This window comes from Podarcis erhardii (assembly GCF_964252035.2).
Source record: "Podarcis erhardii genome assembly, chromosome: 2".
Lineage (NCBI taxonomy): Eukaryota > Metazoa > Chordata > Lepidosauria > Squamata > Lacertidae > Podarcis > Podarcis erhardii.
The window spans coordinates 30,037,800-30,055,810 of NC_138498.1; the positions used below are offsets into that span (position 1 = coordinate 30,037,800).

The following is an 18,011-nucleotide window of genomic DNA, read 5'->3' on the forward strand; positions in this document are numbered from 1 at the left end:
ACTTTGCTGAGGTGGATGTTTCCCTGAATGGATGCACAGTTTTTCATTTGCCTATGTGGTACACGTATGATTCCCACTGCAGTTCATGGGAGACTGGAGTCTTGCTTGTGCACTCAACATTAGTGTTGTTCACTAGGACAACAATGATATGCTTAGGAAAAATATGATGGGCAATAGGCTGCACAAAATAATGCTGCTTTTGGAAGGGATTGTCACAAAGCACAATATTCCTGAAGACACACCCTGCAAGAATAATGGTCTCTGGAGAAGCTTATTTTATCTGTTAACCCGGCCTGAAGTCCTATGGAGCAGAGGATTACTCTGGAGTTGTGACGGCCAAAGAAAGTGCACAGGGGTTAAAACTGATGGTTAGGATTCCTGACGTCAGGATGAGAAAAACTGGTATGAGGGAACAGGCTAGTGCTAGACTGTCCTGATTCCCAAAGCATTTTCTGAACTTGGGATGAAATGAAGGTGAGGGCAACAGACATGGTGAGAGACAGCTCACAGGAAGATTCTCCAACAGAGAAGCTCCAGTGTGCTTGAAGAGTTTTGTGAGTCACTCAATAAGTTTGTTGGCAGGATGCACTGAAGACAGGGCAAAATAAAAGGCTACGGAAGTTTTCACTCTTGGTTCAAAAAAATACAACCTTTATTAAAAGGTGGGTCCCTTTACTAAAACAGATGAATAAAATAAGGAAGCATGCATAACAATACACCTCTGTGTGACTGAAATGCAAGATGAAGTCCACAGACAGGGCAGAAAACACTTTCTTAGCCCTCCTTTTTAAAAGATATGAGGCCATACCCACCTGTAGCAGTCAGGAGCAGAGAACAGTCTTGTCCATTCAGATATTCCATGGCAGTGATCCTTGTGTAGCGTGGGTTCCCATTGTGAAAATAGTCCAGCTTTTCTCCCTTTTCCCAATCCCAAAAACTGGGAAAGGCGGGGGGGGGGAACAAATAGGTAAGTTGGATTCAGGTTCCAAGTGGATTTAAGTTCCCAGGATAAAAATAAAATAAAATGTTATTCTATACACTGGCTCCAAATCAAATGTATTCCTCCAGCCCACCCACCCCACTTTGAGTATTTAACAACGTTTGATTAATGTCTCTTCATTACACCTCCGGCTTCTGCAGAGAAAGTAATAAGGCTGAAATTCTATTAGGAGGGTCTGTAACAAATCCAGGCACAACAAGACGACTGCATGTATGAGGCTTTTGCTTAGCAGCAAGAACAGGGCACCAGCTCAAGGGTGTTTAAAATGCCAGTGCCTTACCAGATGCTGTCCTTGTCAGCCACCGCTATACATGGGGTGAATGGGTGAAACTTGACCACTGACGGCATGCCAGGGTTCCTGTTCAGGAAGATTTGATCATCTAGTCGTGAAATACCTAGGGGGAAAAGGAAGAGAAAAACAACATGAATAATTGTATCAGGACCTTTCACAATGCCAGCCACCCTGAGCCCTAAGACTGGCAGGGGAGGTCCTATCAGTGGGACTGCCAATATATGCTGCCTGATTGGCATTAACTCACGAGAAGGCCTTCTCCTGCTAGTGGTTTTCTCTTTGTGGAATGCCCTCCCTCCCTCATTAGTAACTTTTCAGCAGGGACTTAAAAACACTCCTGTTTACCCAAGTACCTGATTGCTGAAAGACTGTTCATGGAAGCTTTGAAATTATTAAGCTGTGAGGATATGTGATTGTTTTATGTTTTAAAATATTTTAAATTGCTTATAAATATGTTTTATTTTTATTGTATTGTTCTAGCACTTTGGTGTGTTTTTTGTTTGCTCTGGGTTCCTTTGGGAGGAAGAGCGGGGTAGAAATGTAATAAATATTCATAATCATAAAAAATAAATTCTGATACGCAAGACTACATTGAATGTACATAATTTAGTATTCTACAAAGGAGGTTCTTGAAATATGCTATGCCTGGTCTCCTCAAATTAAAGGAGGGAACCCACCCTGTTTCTGTCCAGGCTATCTTTATTTGTCCTCGGTCCACACAGAAAATGAAAACATCACTCAGCAAGTGCCCAACTGTTGTACTTGATTCCCTCCTGCATTACATGTCTGTCTATTTTCTGTGTGAGAGCACAGGGGAAGACTGCCAAGTTGTCTTCACTGTTTGATAGCCTCTCCTGACATTGCCTTGCATTCCTGACAAATTGGAGATCTCGCAAATCTTTTCAGATTTTGATAGCAGCGCTCTAAGGAGGTTAAGACGAGAACAGATTGGATTAAGCAGGCAAAATGTTTGTGCCTTGTTAAATACTTATTGCACTATGCCAATAATGCTCAACTACGATAAGAGCCGAAGTTTCATACTTAAATAGGGCTGAAAGCCCCCAAATATTAATGGCAAGTTCACACAAGAACATCATTTTCTGGAGTTCCGTGTAAAGCAAATCTGAATATATTCTTGTGACAAAATGTTTTTTGCAGGTAAGTGGAGGCAGATTTCCAAAATGGACAGCACCAAAAAAATCCTCCAGTGTTTCCACCACTGCTAAGAGTATGCAAAATAAAATTCTGAAACTGGCATCCTTAACTGTTTGCAGAGTTGTATGCATTGTTCCTTTAAAATAAAAATGTAAGGCTCTCTTCTCTGCTGACTGAAGCTTACTAGGTCTCAAAGGACTGAGCTATATGTGAGAAACAGACCATCTCTCTCGACAGATTAATATTTCACACTAATCTTTCCCTAGCTGACATCTGTAGACGGAAAGTCCCCCCAAATTTTCTCATCCCTGGTGAGAGCAATCTTGAGTCATGCTGAAAATGGCAGTATAGGTGAACAGCACAAATTTGCTCTTATTCACTGGCCAACCAAGCTGCAGAAAGAGTAGAAATGTCAATTCTAACCACAGCTATGCAAAATTAAGGGGCCACTTCAGCAAGATACAGGGAATTCAAATATCCTCTGTCATTAAACAATAAAGCCCACAGCCTGACTGCTGCCTTGTAAATGAATAAAGAGTTATAAATAAGCAAGATGCGCTTTCAGTACAGCACTGAGTATATATGCTGATGAAACGTGAGTCCAATGTATATGAAGGGAAAGAAGCTGTAAGTGTAAAAGAGGCCACACATAAAAAAGCATTGCAGAAACATGACAGGATATGAATAAACAATAATTTATGGGACCCCATAAAACCAAAGGATACTGAAACCCTTTAGGTGCCTTGTGAATGTGAAGGGGATACAGCAGGCTCTTGCAGATCACAAGCTAATTTGCTGAAAACCCCAGCAGTATTAGACACCTATCAAACTCTGACTCTGCTCTTTGGAGAAGGTGAAAATGCTGGCATTTCGCCTGCAACACCATCTCTTGTAAACAAGCTGCCGCATCCATCTAAACTTTACCGGATGGAAGAAAAGCCTGGCTCTGTTCAGCAGCATATGTTCAACGTCTTTGAGCAATTCGTTTTATCTCGAATATTTTGCTTTTGGTGGGGCATGCCATTTCTGATCAGCAAGACTGTCCAGAAGCTCTGCTACTAGCATTCAGTGTTAGCAAGCTTCCTCGGTAGGCACATGTATCACATACACCCCGCCCCCCCGGAATCGCCCCGTAAAGGTAAAGGGACCCCTGACCATTAGGTCCAGTCGAGGCCGACTCTGGGGTTGCAGCGCTCATCTCGCTTTATTGGCTGAGGGAGCCGGCGTACAGCTTCCGGGTCATGTGGCCAGCAGGACTAAGCCGCTTCTGGTGAACCAGAGCCGTTTACCTTCCTGCCGGAGTGGTACCTATTTATCTACTTGCACTTTGATGTGCTTTTGAACTGCTAGGTTGGCAGGAGCAGGGACCGAGCAACAGGAGCTCACCCCGTTGCGGGGATTCAAACCGCCTATAGACAGCGGCAATAGAATTACATGGGCAGATTTAGCTAGTTACTTACGTTTAAGCACAGATCTTAATATGGGATAATGATTACTGAGCACACACACACAATCAAAATATGCACATGCTTTGAATGTCAGTGGGGAATAGCTCAGCTACAACATGCACATTTCCTGGGTTAGGGAGAATTAGCTAATTAATTCTAACCACTACTATACTAACGTACCCACGCAACATACGTGTGAAAAGGAGCATGTACACAGGACGCAAGAGGAGATAGGGGTTGGAGGGCAAGTGTCATGCTGCTGAGAGAGACACATTAGTCTTTTCCCTCTGTGTCTGTCTGTCTGTCTGTCTGTCTGTCACTCTCTCTCGGCTCACATTAAAAACCAGACCTCAGTGATGCAAAGTGGAATGAATGTAGTGAAAAGCTGACTTAGGCAAGGACTAAAATACCTGTTTAAAACACAGGCACACAAGGATAGGAAGAAGGGGCTACAATTTGTAGGGAAAGAACTTGCCACTCCAGGAAAACAGTATAACTGGAGCACACTGAAACTCCTGGGTTAGTCAGGAAACAGTCAGGAGCAGAGAACAGCCTTGTTCATTCAGATATTCCATGGCAGTGATCCTTGTGTAGCTCCTAAATTCCTGGGTTAGGAAACAGTGGGACAACCACAAATCATATTGGCAATATGTGTCTCCCAGACTCTTGTAACTAGCAGCCTGCTGACTCCACATGCATGTGCTTTACCCAAGGAGAAAAAGGCTGTCCAACTCTCAAAAGCAAACAACCTCATTACAACAAAACAAGTTGAAGTTGTGAGCAGAAGCTCACGCTAAAGAGATCAACACTGGCCAAACAAATGGTTTATGAACAGTGTTCTTGTTCATGGCCTCATGTAAAGCGTGGATAAGCATTCTCCTTGGTGCTGGGAGATGTATAAAGTGGGGTGGGTAAGGGAGAAAAAATTGACCACCTTTTTGGATGATTTTCTGTGCTTGCTTTCGGACTCTGGCATTGCGCAGAAACCGCCACTCCCTTTCTTTGCGGACTTGGCTCTCCAAATCATGTTCTTCTGGAATCTGCCAATAAATAATAATTTAAAAAATGAATAGAACAGGATAATGGTAAAGAAAGGCTTCTTGCGATTCCAAATGCCTGCTAATTTCAACCAGAACAGGGACCCTTCAGCCCATGCAATCTGACCAAAACCAGCAAGGGGCAGATGAGGTTTTTCTGTTCTTATACACTTCATTACCTTCTGAACTGCACATCATCCACCACTGGGCCCCAGGGCTGTCAAGTGATCAAAGCCTCAGTTGTTTCTTTTAACCAATTAAAATAAATATGATAAAATGTCTACACAGGCAATATTTTCAAGAAATCTAATGCAGATAATTTTTCATTGACAAACGACAGGGAATTCAACTGGAATGCACTGCTTGAATGCAGATGTATACATAGATCAATTGCAAAAATGATATTGGCACTGAAATCCTCTCACTTGGGACATTTATTTTAAAATGCACATTTTAAGCCTATGGCTGATAAACCGTATCCGTTATTTGACAAATATTCCAAAACCTATTCTTTACTCACTCTTTTGAAAAGGTCTATTTGTTTTTGTCTTGTCTCATTCAGGCTACAAGTTCTCACAGAAAGCAAATGAATATCCCATTTTCTTAAACAGCAACGTAAATTTATGAAGCTCATATAAATGGCTTGTCACAGCAGATATATTTGAATATTGTGGCTGCTGTTATGAACCCGAAAGCTCATCCCTAGCACAGGACCATTTTTACACTTGTCTCCAAGGCTTTCTTCTGTTTAGATGGAAGGAGTGCAACTTCTGCATAATTCCTTATGAATAAAAGGCTCCATAAAGTATGTGGCAGGGAAGTGTAAACACAGAAGGTATAATTCAAAATTGGAGACAACATGTGGAGATCCTGTACTTCTTCCTGTCGAGGGCCTGAGCAGCTAGGGGATCGTAAAGATTCTGCCCCGTTATTTAAGGAAGCAAGCACACTCAATTGCAAGAAGTTGATGCTGCTCATATTTTGGGAATGGCTGCTGAAAACAATTAGGCAGAAGTGTAACGGCATGAAAACATACATATTAAATGTCAAACATGAGTTGGCTTTCTGTGCAGAGAAAGGTGTACTTTGGATTTTCAGAGCCAGGCCAGCAGTTTTCAAACCAAGCACTCACTCAGCTCAGGTGTTTTGCTTTCATGAGGACATCCTTTGAAATTATTATTCATGCCATGATGAAGGTTCTGCTGATATAAAACAGTGCTGCTAATCAGTTGGTACTGTAGCCTGAGAGACCAGGCATTGGTTACCACTGAGAAAACAGGCGTGGTAGCCGTTAAATTTGTTCTAGACCAATAGGAAGAACATTTCTTTTAGATTGGTTATCAGAACCTCCCAGTTCACAACAGAAAGAAAGAGATATCAATAAAGACTGAAAGGGCACATTTAGTCCCTATCAGTCCAGAAAAAAAGTATGCCAAATCATATTGCCATGCAAAAAAATTCCACAGCAGCCCATCCTCTGGAAACAAATCACAACAAGATTACAAAGATTACAAAGCTAGACAGCATTTATTTTATTACTTAAAAAATAATAATTCTCCCTCACTCTCCCCAGTAGTGTTTGGATTGTTTGGCAACAATCCAAGGTTTGTTAAATGGAACATGAGAAATGAACAGCAATGTACAGTAATAAGCAAACCCACGATAAAATACATTTAAGTATATTCAAGTGGAGAGATATACTTTGATAAAAATGTCATTTCAAAGGAATAAATTGGAAGAAAATCTTAAAGGACTTTGTATCAAGAAAAGACAAGGGGCGTGTACAGAATCTAAACATTACCAGTTGGCATCTAGCATGGCTTTTGTAAGTATGGATTAGGAAGTGCTTCTTCCCTGTGTAACAGCTCCCATAGAGTTAGTCTGTCTATATCAGAAGCTGGCTGCACCAAAGTGCCTTCAGCACATTTGTTGCATTGGCCTATGATGCCAAATATGTTCATAGTGCTGGCCTTTGCTTCACCTTATCTGCTCTACCATGCCAAATTATGGAAAGGAAGAGCTACATGGTTTTCTCTATATGGTTATTATATGAGGAAGTATCACATACATAAACAGACAATAGGTTGCATCCAATCTTCATTTTATGCCGGAAACCAGATGAGGACCAGGGCATTAGCTTCCTGATCACAAGCTTCCATACTGTGCAATGTACTAGAGCAAGCTGATATACTTTGTCACTTTGCAATGAAACATCTCCTCTCTTAACTCCCCCTCCCTGTGTATCCCCTACTTCTATTCTGGTGGTTCCTCAACTTTCTAGGGCAGATTTGGGAGAGGCACAGGAGGGTATGTAGAGAGAGGAGAGGGAGGAGACGTTCTGCTGCACTAGCAGAACAGGACAGCTTCATTGGGTACAACTCAGTATTTTTGGCCTCATACTCTGGTGAGCTGTAGGGGAATGCACTGATAAACAGGACTGACGCACAACATTTTGGCACCTGAAGCTAACCACAAAATGGTGCCCCTATCCCCACCAGGGGAGAAGGGTGAGTGACGATCTACATCAGGAACAAGGATGGAAGGAAGATCTACATGAATATCTGCTGCCCCTATGGCTCCTGCCACCTGAGATGGTCACTTCACCCTGCTTCATGGGTAGGCTGGTCCTGATAATGAATGTTATTGCTAAAACCAAGGCAGTACTTGGTTCTAGCAACTCAGGAGGGGAATGGAATAAACCATCTACACACACAAATGGGAGCAACCTGAAATCAGTACATGTGTAAATGTCTGAATTAGTGGCCAATTATCAGCAAGGGATTAAGAGTGTGATCCGAAATAAGTGATTTAGCAATAACATTAATTCCTTTCCCAGAAATAAGGACTCGCTAGAGTATTTGCATTTTTTCAGCTTAGGTGACTGGGTTACAAAGGTGGGGCAGGATGGAGTCTTATAAAATTATGCATAGTGTAGAGGAAGTGGAATGAATGATACTCCCTCTCTCATAACACTTCAAATTAGAGGTCATCCGATGAAATTGACAGGCACAAGATTAAAGATAAACAAAAGAAAGCACCTTCACACCATGCAATTCATAATGGCTTAGATGGCTTTATATGCCTGTTATCTTTGTCCATGGAGTTTTCTTGGCAGGGATACTGGAGTGGCTTGCTGGTTCCTGCTCCAAGTGGATCACGTTTGGTCAAAACTCTCCACTATGACCTGTCTATCTTGGGTGGCCCTACATGGCATAGCTCATAGCTTCTCATAGCCCCTTCGCCATGGCTTAGTATACATACTAGTATACATACTTCCATACATACTTAGTATACATACTTCCATACATACTAGTAGTGATGTATGGAAGTGAAAGCTGGACCATAAATAGGCTGATTGCCGAAGAATTGATGCTTTTGAATTATGGTGCTGGAGGAGACTCTTGAGAGTCCCATGGACTGCAAGAAGATCAAACCTATCCATTCTGAAGGAAATCAGCTCTGAGTGCTCACTGGAAGGACAGATCCTGAAGCTGAGGCTCCAATACTTTGGCCACCTCATGAGAAGAGAAGACTCCCTGGAAAAGACCCTGATGTTGGGAAAGATTGAGGGCACAAGGAGAAGGGGACGACAGAGGACGAGATGGTTGGACAGTGTTCTCAAAGCTACCAGCATGAGTTTGACCAAACTGTGGGAGGCAGTGGAAGACAGGAGTGCCTAGTGTGCTCTGGTCCATGGGGTCACAAAGAGTCGGACACGACTAAATGACTAAACAACAACAACAGATGGCTTTAAAAAGACAGGACAAATTTATTGAGTGTTAGGACTATTAACAGCCATTAGTAATGAAATCTACTGCGATCCCTACCTTCCGAGGCAGTAAAGGAATTGTAAACCAGTTTTTGCTGTTGGGGGGCAATCAGTGGAGGATGGCTGTTGCGCACATGGCATACTTGTGGGCTTCCCAGATGGAGGATGATAGACTAGATGAACCACTGGCTCAATCCAGCAGGCCTATTCTCACACTATGTTTGTTCTCTCCTTGCAGTCATTTTTTTTTTTTACTTTAGAAAAGTCTTTCTATAGTAAACAAAAGACAAGCTTCTGTTCTGTTCTATTCACTTCTATGTGGGTCTCCCAGAGGTGTGTGGGTGTCTGGAATAGTGTTACATGATTAGGATCATGACACACTACAGATTTCTAACACCTCTTGGCTTCCACTCAGACAGAAACCAATTACAATTCAGAAGTATCCCACTGAGCAGTGCCATGTGAAAGCCAATGAAGTTGTTCTCCGCTTTATCCATATCAAGATGGAAACAGTCAGCAAGGGGTTGTGGAAATAAGGACAGAGGATGGATTTTCTCCTTGCAGCAATAAATAATGTTATAGGGAGATCTCTGCTGGTTTCACAGTGATGAAACAGTTTCCTAAGGGGCTAAATCCTCCATCAGTTGAACAGAGCCAGAGCCACTGTGGAGCTGAGGTGGCAACCTGTGGCTATTGAGGCGAGGGTGTGAGTGTATATTTTTGTTCATATGTTGCCTGCATTAAACATAAAAGATCCTAAAAGTTGCAGTCAGACACAGGGGCAACACCAGTACTGCACTTCCCCGACTTTAAACGTTTTCAGAACTCTTGAGGTGGGAGTGGGGCTGGACCTATGATTACCTGAGCATTGCTGTTAAGTATCAGTTAAAGTACTACCAGCTAAAGCACTACACTCTTTTCTGAAACAAACCTTGTTCTGCTTTTCCATAAATCGAACACTGACTGATGCCAATGATTTGTAATGCCACCAGTCAGTGCATAGAAGCATAATGCCTATTTCTCAGGGAAAGAATGTCCCTTCCACACCAAACCTTACAGAAATTAGGTGTACTTGCAGCCCCTTTTGCATGTATTCCTCACAAGAGCATCTACTCGGTTACCCTGCTTGCTGCATGTGTTTCCTAGCAGAGTCTTGGCGTAAGGATCTAGGCTCTCTCTCCTATCTACATTTAGTTCACATTTCATGGTGTGTGTGTTTAAATGCAGGCAGCTGAAATTCCCAGAAGGCAGCATGAACAAAACAGGATTCTTTACTCCTGAATGTGCCACGTGCAGCATTTTCAGGAGACTATTCCACATAACTCTAGAGAACTATATAGATTGTAAGAATGTCAAGCTCAGCTAGATGAACTATGGAATAACCAGGAAAACAGCACAGCTGCAACTGATGGCATATACCAATTTTGCTCCTTGGATATGTGCAGTGCTAGCTTTTGTTTCATAGACACTAATTATTGTTCAGTGTAGCGTTAGGATTTTTTTAAACTATCTTTGGTGAAGGACACCCTGTAGGATACAGCATGTGCGGTGTCCATGAAACCTCTGTTAACAGGCTCCCAAATCGACTTTTTATGCAACATGAGCAAAATGCAAAAGATAGTGGTAGGTAGAGAAAGAAGCAAGCATAAAGGTATACTGCACATCCCTTGGACGGGATCTTTAATACTGGATTCTAGAGGTTTTTAAGCAGAAGTTGAATGGCCAAATGTCATGTATGATCTAGATGAGATTCCAGGACTAGATGACCCTCAGGGTCCCAACTCTACAGTTCTATGATTCTATATGGAATCACAGGTTTTTCCACTGGGAGCACAGGTCTCAAACTCCTCCTAGAAAAGCAGTTTGGGGGAGGAAGAGTTATGGGGCGGGGAGCAATGGATGGTGAAAGAGTGATGCACTATTGTTCCCCATAACATTTCATTTTTGAATGCCAGGTTGTAACTGTGGCCAGGTGGCGTTTGGATTCATAGAGTTCACCAGTATTATGTAAAAACTGCCAATACACCTTCCCACAATTGGATAAGCATTTTCTAATGTTTCCTGAATTAGAGCCAAACCTTTGCGATGGTATGCTTATATTGCTCGCGATGTCTTGTCATGAACAAGACCTGCCTTTGTGTGTGAGAGAAAGCAAGCAAGTGGGGATGAGCAATTGTGTGGTAGGAGAGAAGGGAGAAGAAGAGAGATGGACAGGAGAGTGGAGAAGTAGTGAGTGGACTCATGAGAGATTGTGGGGATGGTGGTGGAAGGGCAAAGAAAGGAGATGGTTGAGGGAGAGGATTGTGCAGGGGAGGGAAAGATGGGCAGAGACAGTGTGAGGAGCAGATTCACCCTTGATTTGGGCTATTTGTGTACATGGGTATTTAAAATCAACCACAATGCTGGCTGAAGGTTTCTAAGGTGGCAATCCTAAGTACACTTACCTGGGAGTAATCCCCACAGAACAGATGGGGCACACTTTTGAGTACATATGCATAGGAGCAGACTGCAGACCAAATTCTATTTCCAAGAAAGCAAGTCAAATGATGGGACAGCCCTATGAGTATGATCTGTGAGATATCAATCCACCTGTTTTATTTCAAACATCTCAGCAAAATTCAGTTCCGGGGGAAATGCTATAACTCTTCAATATTAGTGGTGATAGGGAATATGATGTAAAAATGAACATGTTATATAGGATTGCAGTAATTTTAAAATATGGATAAAAGTCTCTTACTGCCCCAAACCCTTTTGTATATATATATTCCTGTAAACCGTGATGAAAGAAATGGGATATCTATTTCCAGTGCAGCTTGTGGAAGGAAAATTCTTGCTGGAATGTGCCTCATATCTATGGTAGTAAATAGTTATTGCTGGACAAATCTCTCTCTAGAACTGTGTTGTAGTTCTCCATTCAGCAACAAGTAATTATTCAAAGCACTCCAAATATTCTTAAACTTCTACTTAAAAAAAAATCAAACTGAAGTACTCACACTAAAAACACACACCCTGTGTGCACAGAAAGATGCATTTTGATTGGCCATCTGGAGTGATTTATTAGATTAATAAGGCACCACTCTGGCGAACAGCTATTCTCAGAAAGTAGATAAATGTTTTTAATAATCATTGGGAGTTAATATATTACCCACTCTGAATGGTAAAATAAAGATAGCATTATCCTAATTCTTTTATTTTTAAAACATCTACATACTGTTCTCTAGACTTGGAAACAAGCACACAGAAGTCAGTTTGGCCAAAGTAGTTGGACCAACAGCTTGAAGCTAATTAGTAATTAAAGTAGTAACATTTCCAAATGTTTCAATACCTGTGTAGTTATGGGTATCAAGAGAAAATTAATTGCATTTGTGCTGTAGTTGATGAAGTACCAAATGTTTTATTACCTGGCAAATTCTCTTGGTGGTTCAATTAAAAAAAACACAAAAAACTGGGGAACTGCAAATCCACCTGTAAAACATGTTGTGATTAAGAAAAAAAATTGCTTGAATATAGAGCCAGTTAGTGTTTTGCTTTGATGACCAGTAGGGCTCTTGGGTATACAGAAAAAATATTGACAGAGATCTCAGTAACAAGTTTTATGTTCTTAAAAAAAAGGGGTGTGTCAGCCATTGTTTCTTTATTCCAAAACCCAGGTGTAACCTGATACCTGCAGCACCTAGCAGAAACTAATTCAGTCTGTAATTTCAATCTTGGAATAGAAATGAAATACTGATCACGTGATTAAAACATGCAGTCTAATTTTTGTACTTTTAAATCTTGTTTCCCTTGCCCCCACCTCCCATTTGGATACCACCTAGCCAGATGAAGAGTTAGAACTAAAACTTAGCTCACAAGTTCGTGATATTTTGGCTGGTGCTTATAAATGCTGGTTTTGGAGAAATACATGGATTATTCACATGTCCATTCTGGGCCTCCTGGAGGCACTAAGCGCACACAGGTCTGTTGGGTGTCCGTGTCTTTGTTGCTTCACAAAATATTTCTCCCCCAGAAAGCCCAGCAAGAGCTATGTGTGCTCACTACCAACAAGGTAGGTTACTGTAATGAAAAGAAAAGAAGAAGCTGGAATAGAGGACTGAAAATGGGATCAGCTAACAGAGGCCCTCAGGTACATATCCTCACTCCCGCCCCCCTTTGCTGAACTCTTCTGTACATATCATACCACACAGCTCTGGGATTTGTTATGTTGAAGCATGAAAACAGAGGACTTCACACTCACACAACACCCACCTACCCACCATACAACTGTATATGAAGTTTCAGGGCTAGCTCGGAAAAAAAGCTCTCTCAACCCCGAGCCTATAAAGTACAGCACTATTCAAAATGCACGGCAATATTTTGTTTAGTTGTCCGCTGCCACTTGTTATCTTATTATGCCCTCCTCTGTTCATTCGTTTTTTAGTAAGTATTTTCTGAAGCAGCAGCAGTGGCTGTTCAGTGCCTTACACTGCTGCACTTTAACATTTTTGAACCCAAGACCGCAGTCACTGATTGCGGACATGAACCAACAGCCTTTGCCGATTTGTGGCTCCACAGAAATTTAGGGGGAAGCTTATCTTGAACCTGGAGGTTCTATATTGTCATCCATTGATAAGACTCATCCTCCATGAATCTGCCTGTTCAAGTGGTTCTCAAAGCACTGGGAAGGGGGGCACGTTCAGCGGACCAGTTAATACCACTCCCTGACAACTCAAAGTACATACATAATTCTTATTTTAATAACTGTAGTCTTGCCTATCTAATGCGATGAATGTGCCTGCTTCTTGCAAGCAAAGTTATATGAATTCATTGCAAGACATATTTCAGCCTTTTTACATTACCCAGCATGCAAGAAACCCATTGTACTGCCTATAGGGAGACATTTATTTCTGCTCCCTCTTCAGCTGACAGACTGTGCATAAAATACTGTAGCAGAGTAATTTTGGAAGATATACATGTGTACACACACACATATACACACACAGGTGCAACACAGGAAGTTGTCATGCCAGTATGAATTGGCATGAATTTCTGGCAACTCATCGCTATGAACACAACCTCTAACTAAGAACCTTACATCCAGAAACTTGTGCTGCTTTGGATGGATGCTCACAATTCAAATTTCAATTGCCTAGTCTAATTCATGAAAACCTTCAGCGTGTCTCCTTAGTTTTGTTCTATAAATGCATCTGTGATGCCTGAGGATATGTTATTATGGGGGCGAGAAGGGTGCTTTTTATGTTCTTGTGATTTTAAAATGAGGCCAAAGAATACCAGCCCTTGAGTTTCCTGAGTTCTAATTCAGATTGCATAGACCTGATGAAGGGCTTTGACCTTATCAGCTGAAAAGTACTCTTCACACTGCTCAACAAGATAGGATGCCCATCTAAGCGCCACAAAATGGCCATGTCCTTCCACGAGAACATGTGTGGCACAATCCAGTATGATGCTTCATCCTCAGACACCTTCCCTTTAAAGAGCAGTATGAAGGAGGGCTGTGTTCTTGCCCCAACTCTCTTTGGCATGTTCTTCCCTCTGTTGCTCTTTTATGCCTTCAGCTTGACAGAAGATGGAGAGGGAGGGGTCTGTTCAATGTGGCATGTCTCCACACCAAGACAAAAGTGTGGTGGGTTCTTATCTGAGAGATGTTGTTTGCAGATGACGAAGACTTGAGGAAGCTCTGCAGAGATTCATCAAATGTTTTTCCAAGCCTGCATGGAGTTTGGCCTGACTATCGGCCTGACATCTTGCTAGCACACCATGCACCAGCATTTCTGACCCCAGGCTTGAGGCGGTAGACAATTTTGTTTAACTGGGCTCCACCATAACCAGCAACCTTTTCCACTGATGCTTTCCACATGCTCTGTATCAGGAAGAGCCAGGGGTACCACATGGCAGGACAGTCTCAAAGATGTGTTGTTCCAAGGTTACCTTCCCAGCATGTTCACACTTCTGTCTCAGTGATGTCTAAACTAGATTGGTAATGTCCACAGATGAAAGATGGCAGGACCCCCAATTCTATGGGGAATTGGCTTCAGGCACCAGGCCCATTGGTAGACCAACTCTGTGTTGTTCTCTACAGCCACGGCAAGCACTGTAACTCTCTAACAGTTTGACTCCAATGGCACACTCTTCCATTCTCTCTCAAGACATATGGATGCCAATGAATTCAGATTGTAGATAAACAGCCTGGTGACAAATGGAAACCCCAAAGATGCATGAAATGAAGCAAGGTCAACTCTTGGTCCAAGAAGATTATGTGACTTGCTGACCTCCCTCCTGGATTAGAAAGCTTTTACTTAAGGCAAAATGTTCCAGTGTTGCTTCAACATTAATACAGCTAGAAACAGCAAAGAGAGTGAGACACCAACAGTTCTGCCCTTGCTGTTGAAAAGCAGAGGCTTTAATTACATAGCAAGCAAAAACTGGCATTTTTAAAAAAAGTTTGTTGTTGATGTCCCTCTGGGACAACAGACAGGCAGAATACTTAATCACTGCAACTCTCCCAGGAAGCTCAAGTGCTATCTGGATCAGAGAAAAATTGTTTGTTAACCCTCATGGCACACAAATAAAATATGAACATAACGTTGCTCAACATAGCATGTGAGCTGAAAGATTGTGCTGTATTTGGCCTACATTCTTGTGCTCAAATCTTGAACCCAGCCCAGCCCAGCTCTCTTCCCACTTCACCTTGCTTGTGTGTAGGTTAGATATAATGTGCAAAATGCACAATGAAGGTTTGGCATTTTCGGCAACAGTCAGAGGCATAGCATTAGCTTGCTCACGGTATTAGATGTAAATTCCAGAATCATGAATTCAGCACTGCCTCTTTACTGTGGAGATGAATAGAAGCATGATGAGAGGGGAGGGAGCAAGTTTTTATTTGAACACAAACCTCTGTAGTAATTAGCAGGGAAAGATACAGAAAACACAGCTGTTTGCAGCAAGTATGCAGACAGCTGCTTAGAAGCTGTCCTTCCCTGTACCATTGTGATGATTTTGGTGTCATTATTATACATAATTTATATAGCATTGTTTGGCATACAACCCACCTCTCATTCATATTCTGTGAGGCAGGCTGCTATTATTCCTGTTTTTACTAATGGAAATATGGGCTGAAAGGTTGTCATCCAAGGTCCATGGCTGAATGAGACTAGAGCCCTCATTCTCAAGGTCCAGAAAGCAGACTGAATGACTTGCACTGTGCAATAGTTGGGCTCTTTCTCATGAGGTTTTCTTCATTTTTTAGTTTGTTTCCTTCTTGGTGGGCCATCAAAAATGGCTGGGGAACACTGCCTCCAAATGCCTTGTTTACAGGCCAGTTCATCACAGGGGCTTGCCTACCCTCCCTCCTGCAAGCCATCTATAACTTTTACACCTTCTCTGATGTTGCTGCGACATTTCCTCCCTTACAATCTCTCTCTGTCCTGGTGTCCTCTTACTCCTTGCTGTCCTCCTTGGAATTTTCTGCCGATTATAAAAGGGAAACGGTCCCTTCCAGCTCATCTCCTTTCCAACCCCCCCAACCCCATCAATCCACCTGGAAGCTGGCAAGCACAAGGAGCCAAACTGCCTTGTTGTCTTTCCCATACACATGGTATAGGATTGGCTGCAGCTTTCTATTGAATGCATATAGGTAAAGGGTAAAGGGACCCCTGACCATTAGGTCCAGTCGTGGCTGACTCTGGGATTGCGGTGCTCATCTCGTTTATTGGCTGAGGGAGCCGGCGTACAGCTTCCGGGTCATGTGGCCAGCATGACGAAGCCCCTTCTGGCGAACCAGAGCAGCGCATGGAAACGCCGTTTACCTTCCCACCGGAGCAGTACCTATTTATCTACTTGCACTTTGACATGCTTTCAAACTGCTAGGTTGGCAGGAGCAGGGACCGAGCAACAGGAGCTCACCCCGTCACGGAGATTCGAACCGCCAACCTTCTGATCAGCAAGTCTTCAGCTCTGTGGTTTAACCCACAGCGCCACGCGCGTCCCATTGAATGCATACTTGATGGTAAATTTGGCTTACATTTTCTGTGAATTCTGTGGCCTCCTGCCTGGTGTGCTTCCTGCACAGTGGGGCAGCTGTGGTAGTGTGGAAGGCACTAGATTCCTCTGGTGGGTTAGGCTCAGGGGACAGCATATGTGAAGCTTCTGCCTTAGGCTGTGTGGGTTCAGGACCACCAGCCTCAGATTATATGTGTTCCAAACCACCAGCTTTGTGCCCTGTGAGCTCTGAATCACCAGCTTCAAAAACAATGGCTTTTGGTGAATATGTGAGCCCTAGGAGAGGAGATTGCAGCCACTTTGCTCCTCACTGGTCATTCTGCTGCTGCAGCTAAGCCATGGCTTGGCATGTCTACTGAACTTGAGTATATGGTTTATATCTCTCCAGACTAACCATGAACCAAGGTTTGCCCTATGGTTTATAGCTCATGGGTTGACTAGGAGAGCTAAACCACGAGTCCAGGTCTGGAAAACACACTATGTCATGCTTAGTTCTGTGCAGCACAGCAGGAAAACAACCAGGGAGGAGCTAAGGGGCCACAATCTCTTTGGGAGTCTGTGCATTTGCACTAAGCCACAATTTGGCTTATCATTAGGTACAGAGGATGTGCAAGTCATTTTACTTTCTACTATGACTGCTTGATTGTAGGCAACAAAGCTGCCCTGATAACATAACCTGCTCCATGCCTGAACTAGAGAGTGGCTGCCACACTAAGTACCCAGAATCTTGTATGGTAGAATGGGATCCCATGGCTGTGGAAAGAGATCTGCCATCCTTTATGGTGTGCTGTGTATGTGGAAAGGGAGCCTGCAATCCTGTTGATCCACATATAGGTTCTTGCTACCACCCAATATGGCCCATTATACCTTTTTGCAACAAGTGGCACTACAAACAGGGCTAAGACGGAGGCCCTAAACTGTGTCATGATCAAGAGAGCCCATAGCATTACCTCCAAATGTGTACTATTCTAACAGAAAAGACAATGAAATAATACACTTTTATATTTGAATTTATACTGGTACATAAGTGAGGATGCAATTAAAAACTAACAAACTATCTTGTAGTATTCCTGTTTCTATATAATGTACCCTCTTAGCACATATGATTTGTTTTTAGAGCAGCACAAGAGCCGTTAAACATGCAGTCTATCACTTACTAAGTGGAAGAGTCCACACAGCATCTATTGTGTGTGTTCTGCACATAACACAAAATGTAAAACACTTTCTTTCATGATTTTTTTTGAGAGCACAGCCATGGATGTCACCCAATGATAGCTGATTTATAATCACAGTATGATAAATATGGTACTAAATA

General features: G+C 42.5%; 1 protein-coding gene across 2 annotated transcripts in view; it reads right to left on the reverse strand.

Moving 5' to 3' along the window:
• RPTOR (regulatory associated protein of MTOR complex 1) overlaps positions 1-18,011 on the reverse strand; it is a 328,366-nt gene that overhangs the window by 36,706 nt on the left and 273,649 nt on the right. For both annotated transcript variants that reach the window (XM_081849519.1, XM_081849518.1), the window contains exons 25-27: positions 4,830-4,935; positions 1,281-1,395; positions 813-937 (exon numbers count right to left, since the gene is read on the reverse strand). In XM_081849519.1, the coding sequence (XP_081705645.1) occupies positions 813-937; positions 1,281-1,395; positions 4,830-4,935 (346 nt within the window). The remainder of the gene's footprint in view (positions 1-812; positions 938-1,280; positions 1,396-4,829; positions 4,936-18,011) is intronic.